Source organism: Sinohyriopsis cumingii, chromosome 12, assembly GCF_028554795.1.
Source record: "Sinohyriopsis cumingii isolate HCF-2022 chromosome 12, ASM2855479v2, whole genome shotgun sequence".
Classification (NCBI taxonomy): Eukaryota; Metazoa; Mollusca; class Bivalvia; order Unionida; family Unionidae; genus Sinohyriopsis; species Sinohyriopsis cumingii.
This window is the reverse complement of record NC_142972.1, coordinates 7,449,864-7,460,245: the sequence shown is the minus strand read 5'-3', so window position 1 is coordinate 7,460,245 and position 10,382 is coordinate 7,449,864. Positions and strand designations below refer to the sequence as shown.

The window sequence follows — 10,382 nt, the reverse complement described above, 5'->3', positions numbered from 1 at the left end:
TTTTTATTGCTTCTAGTCGTTCTTGAGCTAGCCTAGCTGTGTAGGATTCTGGATGTACCATATTACGATATAACATAATGATTTAATTATAGCAGCAGAAAGGCTGAGCTGCCTCAAACTTGGTACCGACGCATCGCTGATTTTCCCGCGATTTTCGTGATCAGCGATAGGCTGGATAAATCAACTGGAATTCGTTGACAGGGTTGTCTCATGCTGGTTACTGAGACAATCGCGAATTTTGTGATTTTCGAGTAAGGCTTATTTTGCGAAATGGAGGGTAGACCGTTTAGAGCTTGCTCAGCCCCTCTGCTGCTCGTTTTCACACTCATTAAGAAGGGAAACTCACATTTTATTGGAAGGTTAAGTCGGTTCAACGAAATTCTTAGTTAATAAGGAATAACAGAAACAACAAACGATAACTTCACTATGAAAATTCTCAAACAAAGCACGCTCATGTTTACAATCACTTTTGATGTGAATCATACATAATGCAACTTTTAAAATTGTATTTTAATTAAACTATATATGCATAAATACGGTTTTGACATAAATACGGTCTTCGCTATAATGCTGCATGCGATAGGGAGGTGAATGTAATGATCGAACACAATTGTCATCTTGCATAGTACAAATCATTAAACCCCTAAAGATGTAATGTTGTTCTCAGTAAACAAAGATAGAGAATTCTTGCACGTGTTTCACAGTTACATGCACTGTAAGGTGTGTACACTGCACTTCAGACTGGTTTAAGAGAATCACGTTGTTGCTATAGTCCCATGGCTTTCAGCTCTCGATCCATCTGGCAAACTGCGCACGGTTCGAAGCATGATACAGTCATGAAATCGCCACAGATAGAACCCTGTAAAGATTTTTAATAAACGAAAGAAATATGAAGGTTTCCCATTCTGCTAAAAGTTTTGTTGCCTTGTTTTGTATTGTATTACAGTTTGCATACTGAACAATCAGTCTTGCAGCGCAGTTCGATAGCTTACAAGCTGTAGATGTCTGCTACAGAAAGAAGTTAATGTAACGTGTAAAGCATATGAAGAGAAAGTAATCGTACTATTATAATAAAATGGCTATACAACAGGCACAAATCATTATTTGCCGTAGAAGTAGAACCTATTCGTTTCGGATATTTATCTTTCCTCCTTTTCGCTTAAATATTAAGAAGGTGACCCGTGTGTCAATAACATTGCTAGAATGAAAATCTGTAATTATGCAGAAATGTAACAAGTGAGAAACAACTTAGTAAAAATGTCAGAAATACTGGATATTAAGAACAGAAACTTAACATGTTCCTTCGTTGTTTGGCACCAGAGACTGATTAATGTGTTATGAAATGACAATATCATCTACTTTATATTTTCATATAGTTTAATCATAGCATTCCATGCTGTAGGTTTAAAAAAGGGTCACGCATTATGGTTTCACTGTAACCTTTATAAATGTTATAGAAAACCTCTCAGTGTTTAAGCAGTTGTTATTCTGATGTCAATTTCAATGCCTTGATCGTTGAGTTAGCCCAATATTACGTCCAATGCATATGTCTACATAAAGAATGTTTAAGTAAAAACTCACACGAATATCCCCTAGAGTCCGAGTTCGAGTTCTCATGGCAATTACGGCTCCTGGGACACAACAGGGCATGCAAGGACAATCTCCCAACCGAGAGGACAGCTCAGATATCGTTAATCCCAGGCAGCAACAGGTCTTCATCACTGAAAATATACATAGCATCTTACTTAGCGTTGAGTAACAAAAGTCTTAACAGAAAAACAAAATGACATTGAAATACAACGCTCGTATGCACACACACACACACACACACACACACACACACACACACATATATATATATATATATATATATATATATATATATATATATATATATATATATATATATATATATATATATATATATATATATATATATATATATATATATAGTTACATTCTGGGGGTCTTACTACAGAGCCAATCAAACATATGCGTGAGTGTAGTTTGTTTCCCCTCACTCCCAATTACCTCAAGACAGCATTCATCATCAACGGAGGAGTTCTCAAACGCGCAAATACCAAAAATCATAATCTCTGATCACCTAATACCACACATCGCCAAACTATGGTGTTTCTTGTTTCATATTTGTATGACTCATCAGAAAGCCTTTACGAACTGAATATTAATGCACTTCACGCCATGCATCGTGAGACACAGCCCAATCAGCTAACAAATATAATTATTCCTATCTCAAATTACTAATCATGTACAACCAGTGGCGTCGCTAGGGGGGGGGGGGTGCGGGGGTGCGGACCGCACCGGGTGACACCATCTCAGAGGGGTGACACCAAAATGAAAAATTGCAAATTTTACAGAGCACACACTGCTCGGTCAAGTCGGATTTCATAAGCGGATAACCGATCATAGCAGGCACAGCAGTGGCGTCGCTAGGGGGATGCGGGGGGTGCGGACTGCACCGGGTGACACCATCAGAGGGGGTGACACCAAAATGACATTACTAAGGATTCTGTATGGTCTGTTACGGAAGTAGGACCATGGGGGTGACACCATGAGCTACCGCACTGGGTAACACCAACCCGAGTGACGCCACTGTGTACAACTAAAATATGCCGAGAATTCCATAGCTTGTAAAATTAAGGAGGGTCTATTTTAGGAAATTATTCAATACTATCAATAGATTACTGTAAATAGTTATATGGTATCGTTGAATGCCAGAATAAGGCTTTTATCTGCTACAAGTCAAAGCTCTTGGACTCTGTGGTTGAGTACGCGAGCAATACGCGAGACTAAGTCCTAGGAATGTCTGCGAGAGGGATCTCAAAGGAGTGGTCTAGGGTTCTGTACATTGCAGAATTATTGCATTGAGTGAAGCTGAGGCTGTCGGAGACAGTAGCAAGGTTGAAATTGGTCCTAGTCTCCTTATGCTTTGTCATCAGTGGAAACGAGACCCTCGCAAGGGAAAAGGATAATTTTAAGATTTCCCATCTGCTGTCCATCTGCGGAGACGAGGGCGGGAACTTCTGCCTGCCTATCTGGTCTATCTTTCGAAACCAGGGTGAATACTGGGACAGGCTGAAGCATACCTCTTTGGCAGCCAATGTTTCTGGTCTGCCCTAAGTAGCCCTGAAACAGGGATCTTAGAAAATTGCGGTTGTTGTATGAAGTTGACCTTGTGGTGGACTGTCGCAGAGCGAAAGTGGAATGCACGTCTCTCCGAAAGTGGAAGATTAATAGAAGCAGATATGGTACTAGGTAGTGAATGTTGAGCTGCTCTGTTGAGTACGCGAGCAATACGCGAGACTAAGTCCTAGGAATGTCTGTGAGTGGGATCTCAAAGGAGTGTTCTAGGGTTCTGTACATTACTGAATTACTGCACTGAGTGAAGTTGAGGATGAAGTCGGAAGCTTCGACTTTATGAACAAGTACGTAGATCGTATCAACAATCGCTTTCCTGCCTATACGCATAGACGAGCGTTTGAACATTCTCAAAATATATGATGCGATTCGCGAAATGTGTAAATGGCCCATAACAGAACTTTGGAGGAAGAGATTTTAGTATTTTTTCAATTAATGCATGGAAGAGCGAGTCTTATCTGAGAATAGTCGGATCCAGGAAGGAAGCTGATATGTTTGTGAGTCCGTCCGTCTTTCAACACAGTGTACTGTATGTAGTCATTTAGAATGTTGTCAAAGATCCTAGATTCATACACGGGTCATAACAGAGCAGAGACAGGTGATGCACCTTTCAAATGCTTTTATAGGTCGGTACTGAATATTGTTGGAAACGGGTTTAAAAAAATCCGGTGATGATTACTCTTGGGGTCTGACACAGAATAGGATTTTAGATTAGTGTTAAAAAGTTCCGGAGGCTGTCTACAACTTGGGTCTGAAACTTGGTATACCGCGAAAACATATTAGTGTTCTCCAGTACAACACGGTGTAGGGTGAAACTGCCGGGGATGGAGCGGATAGCGGCTATCGGAAACATGATAACCATATCAAGTACAGGCATCTACATGAGGCGATGGGTTGTCCATGAGGGGTCATGGCAACAGTACTAGTCAAGCCGTCTGCTTACTGCTTATATGCTCTGGCTTTGTCATGACTGCAATGTGATGATAAAGATTATAAGATACGGTTTACATTGCTGTTTTTTCGTCTAGGGTGACTTGATCGTGAGGAAGTGGGTTTTCAATTTTGTATTCACATTACACACGTATGCTTGGGAACCAGCTGATTGCAATCTGTAAAAATTACCAACAGGCGCCCACACAAGACGATAGTCTTGTTGGGTAAAAGGCTGTGTCCACCACAGACTGTCTGAAAGACCCATGCTGTTATAATGAATGGTAGTAAATTGGGTGCAATGTAATGAAGTCATGCTGATATAGATTTTATCCCTGACCAAAGTGCAATTAATTCTTTACACGGAGAAAGAATTCTTAAATGTTCATCTAAAGAGTAATATAGGTTATAGCTATTTAAGAGGCCATTAAAAGGCTACATCTCCTGTGGACAACGTGTTTTCTGAGCATATTTTATCCAAAATATGCTACAGTCGTCATGGTTATTGGAAAGGTAAAGCAGCCAATGAAAAGTTAGCAAACGCGGCAAAGGTCACCATTAGGATTGTTCGAGCATGGATGGCCAAATAAATGTTGTGGCTAATTTGCACTTGAGGGTCAAAGGTATTTCCCATAAGTAAAAGTGGGAGGGACCCATGGGGGTCATACGGGAAAATCCTACGTGAAATCGGTCCATAGGTTCAACGTGGGAATGGCATTTGGGAGATCAAAAGGGTTTATAGCGTCAAAAGTGTTTATATCAAATGGGTTTATAGGGTCAAATGTGTTCATACGGTCAAAAAGGCTTTATGGGGTCGACATAAACAAACAAACAACACAAAGCAAAAGCCTTTTTCGGCAAGAGTGAAAGAGTATATCTGTTCCATGCAAGTAATTGTCCTTGAAAAGGGATGTTGTTTTTTTAACCAAACTGAGTTAACTAACTTTGAATCTCGCCGATCTTCTTCTATTCCTCAAACTTCGTTTGACAGTGTGTCTGTATAGCAAGATTCTTCAGACAGCCCTCTCTCTCCACATACATTTTTCTTATCCAAATAGCCATGTCCGTCATCTTGATGATTTCACATTCATCAGATTGTGGACGCTTCCACGCTTGCTGAGCTGGTATACCGCTTGGACTCTCCAATTGTCAACACTGCATCTTGATCGTGAGAACAAGTGAAACCACGAGACTATTCGCTAGTATATCTAGTCTAAGGTCGGATCGAAACAGATTGTCATGTTTCAACAATCCAAATTCGTGTTACAAAACTGAGGCAGAGCGCGGAGTCTCTCTCCAATCAGAAGAGAGCAACACGTGACTTCACATGCAGCATATAGGTGAGCTATCCTCCGCCCGCAGTGAATCGATATCACATAGTTTAAGCATGGCAGAAACTAAGAAGACGATTACTGGGATGCGCCTGTGGCGCTTTCAGATCGATGCTTCTTTGCCTCTGTGTGGAGTAGAGAATCGTAATGCTTTATCGATTTTGGATGCTTAATAAGATGTGTTCGTTTCTTTGTTGCATACATACTGGGACGATGTATTTGACTGGAAAAGTTTCCGGCTTCGTTGCTTGGGTAAAAGAAGTGGTGCACTATGCCAAAGAATTTTATTAATGACTTGGAGGAAACACTAGAGACTGTGCATAATGTAGAGCCTCAAAGAACACTACAGTGAATTTCTAGGACACTACACCTTCATCAACAATGTTGTATTGTGACTTGTTCGCACTTTGATCCTTTTGCTTTGCATTTTAGGGATGCGCGTAGCCATATTTGGCTCTTTTGTGCTTTGTATATCATGCAAAGTTTCAACTTTGAACACTGAATAAACGTGTCCTCAAAAGAATGAAATATCTTTTTTTGCTCTTAAAATTATGAACACCTATGTTATTGCTAAATCTTCCTCCTCTACCCCTTCTTCCACCGCCCCCAAAGTCATTGACGATCGTTCAAGCTCGGAGGTACTGTATCTTTTATTATTCCTTGGACATGTTGATTGGTGGACCGTTTGGTTCGGGCATAACTGAATTTGCCAACTTTTGATTCAGCACAAAAAAAAAAAAAACATTTGATGGATCATCCACCCCAACACATCGTGTGGTATTACAAATAATGTCAATCAGTTTACAGCCTCCTTCAAGAAAGTCAGGGAGAATCCATCGTCTTTTTGGACAGCATTGCTTGCGAAGATGATGGGACCGTGTGTGGCACATCTGGTCGTCATCGATGACATGTTAGGAGAAGAAAAAGAAATTAAACTTTGGTTTATACGCAAAGATCATCATCGCAAGGCCAGTACCATTTACATTACACAGAATTTGATTCACCAAAGGAAAGCGAATCCCACCATCAGTCTCAGCGCTCATTACTTGGTCTTGCAAGTGTTAGGAACTCCTTGGCTGACTTATGTGAACGACGACGCCACTCAAAAGACCTCACGCCTATTTACTCGTCGATTAAAAATCCACTACACACGATATGCGATTTCGTACCCATCTTTTTTCACAACTAGTGCTAGTCATTGTCATGTCTCCATCGGCATGAAAAAACTATAAAAGACCTCCACACTTCTTTTCTGGCTCACAGTCGCCAACATGACTTCATTTCAATCGCATCTTCCAGCCAAATTGTTTCGCGTCCTATATAGCATCAGTCGCGAAAACAATCCACAAGTTTGTGCAATGTTTAGAAGCCAGTCTCAAAGAAGTCTTACTATGGTTAAGGGGACATCATTCACATTTTTCACCAAACCAAATGTTTTTTTAACCAACATGTAAGGGCACTGTCACAAATGGCAGATCCTAAAATAGATACTCAAACCAAAAAGCAAATTATATAGAACCCTGGAGGTAGCGGTTCTTCAGGAGTCGTTATCATTCGTTCTCTCAAAAATGGGATCCTAATGCCCTGGCAGCCATACCTAAGACAATAGCTTCTCCCTAAAGACAACCAAAGAGGAGGAACATTGGAACGACCAGGTCACTTCCCAAGAAAATCCCCAAGAAAAGAAATACCTCCTCCCAGAAAAACAGCTTTTACCAGAGAGAAAGACACTGCTGCTCGGACTCACCCTTACTGACCCAAATCGCGTCCCTCGGTGTCCGTGTTTCCAGTTTCTTCGACTTCGCCGTTGCTCGTTCTGTCAGGCAAACGAGATTTAACACCCATCTTTCCGCATTTGATAAAGAATGGATACCCGTTTCTAAAGGAGCTTCTCCAGCGGGGAACCCTCTTCTTCTTTAGCGGCAGAGTCAGCCGCTAAAATGTACCCTCCCACAAGATCAAAGCCCAATAGAGATATGCAATGTTTAAAGGTTTAATGGACTTATCTAAACAAGAACTGTCACGATTTAGTAACGTCGAGTGATGCCCATTGTGATGGTGATACGATGTACTGACCATCAGTGGAGATGAATTCCAGTAGAAAACGGATGTGCGTCAAGAGATTTTGTTTCAGTGTGTTTTTTATTTTGCTCCTGAAAGATAAAAGATGCCACCCACAGAAATGCACACCATCATTTTCCTGCCAAGAAAGTAAAAGGAAATGGACTCCTCGTTTGGCCAAACATTGGGGCGTTTTGTCGATACCGAAGAAAGCCCATCCACTCATGCGAAAAAAACTCATTCAAACAGCTGCTAAAGAAATCTTCGATACTGTGTGTGAATGTTGTTTGAATGTCTTGAACAAGTCGGTTCCTTTGTCCAAACACCAGAAAGAACAATTCCTAAAACATCAAAAAGATATTTGCCAAATGGTCAAAAAGAAAATACACATCCGTCAAATGAAAAAGATGCTGGTGCATCGCGGAGGAATTATGTCCATGCTGATAGGACTCTTGCTGAAATGAGTGGCTGCACTTTTGTTTGGAGGGTTATTGGACAAGTAACAAGCACCAACAAAAAAGGAGGAAGAAAATAAAAAGAACACTTTTCTTGAAAGACATCATACATGTAGATTGGAATCTCATGGATGGACGAAAACTAACTTTGGTACCCCACAAATGATGGATGGAATTCCATCGCTGGCAAAAATAACGGACCCCACATTTACCTCCCAAACCCAATCGGACCGAGCTGTCACAGTAAAAGCAAGAATTGTAATCGTTGATGGGTCGAAACAATTTGTCAGAAACGGAAAAATCGCAACGGTACGGCCAAATCTTGCAGCTTCGGTAACTCTATCGCCACAAAGCTTTAGACGAAACAGCTAAACCGACTCTGAATGATTTCAAGGCCATGATGAAAAGCTAGTTACACCCAGTGACCAAGATAGACGTGGCTACACGGATGCCAGAGGAAGAGGCCGCAAAGGAAGTCTTTCAAATGCAGTCGGTCCCCGTCTCTAGTAAGTTTCAGCGTCTTTGCTGACCTCATCCGCCGTTACACAGCTGCACAGCTAGAAGAACTTAATGTCTATGTTAAAACGATGATGTCGACCCATTTTTCGACAGAAGTGGAAAAAGAAGAAGGGAAGCCAGAAGTGAAAAAAGACAGAAAGACAAACGGAACCTCTTTACCACCACCACCATCACCTTCGGCTCTTAATTTCGTGGCACGTCGGACACGTCAAGCAGTTTCCAAGCCCCACGAAACCAAAATCATAATCAGTGAACAATGGGTGACTTACTGAAGAGAGTCATGATGGAAATTCTTGCCCATTCTGCAGGTTATGGAGAAGCTGAAAAATGGTAACGTGCTGACAAAACCCAACTGAAAAGTGTACATTTACCCCAGGTGCAACAATGGTCACATGAACAAGCATACGTTGCGTAGACCAATGCGAAGAAAATTTTCCAGAAGTCGAGATAAAGTGGAGGGCATCGATCATCAATGACATGTCAATTTAGCCACAAATAATCGCGGCTACTAATATTCGTTTCGACATAATTTCCAAATTTGCAAGGGTCGTGCCTTTGATTTTCAATACGAGCTCCAAGTTAATGCATCTGTTCAAAGCTTAGAATCAGTCTTACCATCGAAGCATTGAACATGCCCTCGAAGAAGTGACTCCCGAAAACGGAGTGACCGTGTTTAAACGTTTGTTTAGAGGGTCTCTTATTGCTACAAAGAAACCTTGACTGATAACGACGAGAGATTAGGTGCACATTGAAAAAACTAAAAGCACCGTCGACAAATAATGTTTACGGAACTGGACCACCAAATTGTGTCACAAGACGAGTGCTTGGCGGTCAGCCCTCCCGTCTATAAATTGGAAGTCATGAACAGCGATGTGTTTATAGGAACTTTCTACTTGCCCGAGTTACAACGAGGGTTTAAAAAAAAAGACGATATGTACGACATCGAAAATAATCTTGGTTCAACGCTTCACAAGTCATCAACTATAAATAGAAGTTACGGGCATGCCGTTCAACAGATCAGCATCGACCACCCCTTCTCATAGCTCTTCTTTTCATGATCTACAAAAGCAACCTTCGTGGGAGAACGTATGCCTAAAATACAAATCATCTTTTTTTGCCAGATCTTTCTTGTGTTTTGTGTCATCAGTACTGCCAATGCCAATTTGAGATTGCAACAAGAAGACGAACACGTGTGTTCCATTGTACTCAGCAAGTGCATCAGTTACCTTCTACCCAATCGTTCCCTGAAATATTCCAGAAAAAAACGGGAGCCTTGCGGTCAACAGTAGCCTCCCCCAGAACAGCAGCAACAATCGTCGTTTAGAACCTTTGTAAAATCATTCTTCTTCGACATCGAGTAACTCCTCTGAATGCAGATCCATCTAATTATGAATTATCAATGTTACTTAATGTTATCCAGTGACTTTTCTTTGGATGTGTTTTCCAACAACATCTTGTGCGAGGGGCTTTTAATGGGAAAAACCGATATTCATCAAGCGAACAGATATGTAGTGCTACATTGTCTGTATATAAATACCTCACCGTAGGACGAAAACATTACACTACGGAAACGTCTCCTATTTTTCATTTGAGTCATTCATCAATAAACATTTTAGTTTTGTCACCATCAAAAGTGATCTGTTATAAATCCGAACCCAACCCGGTTACAATCACTTTTGTAGATATCATTTATCCCACACAATCCAGATTGTAAATGGAAATCAAACGGGATTTTCGTCGAAATCCTGAACGAACAAGTGCAACAACACTTGGATACGAAAGATCCTTGTTTTTATTAATTGAAAAGCCCATTGCCAACTAATCCTCAATTGAAAATGTATGCCATGAAAATATATGCAGTGACTATTTTAGCGCTTCAAATCTGGTGTAAATGATTGCCCCCATTTGTGACGTTTTCGCAAAGCCC

At 40.9% G+C, this 10,382-nt stretch overlaps 1 protein-coding gene across 2 annotated transcripts in view; it reads right to left on the bottom strand.

Moving 5' to 3' along the window:
• Positions 1-507: 507 nt before the first annotated feature.
• LOC149785966 (cornifelin homolog B-like) overlaps positions 508-10,382 on the bottom strand; it is a 50,710-nt gene continuing 40,835 nt past the window's right edge. The window contains exons 3-4 of one of the 2 annotated variants that reach the window (XM_089978135.1): positions 1,582-1,721; positions 508-859 (exon numbers count right to left, since the gene is read on the bottom strand). In XM_089978135.1, the coding sequence (XP_089834261.1) occupies positions 767-859; positions 1,582-1,721 (233 nt within the window). In that variant the 3' untranslated portion in view covers positions 508-766. The remainder of the gene's footprint in view (positions 860-1,581; positions 1,722-10,382) is intronic. The other variant, XM_089978134.1, reaches the window with a different exon arrangement.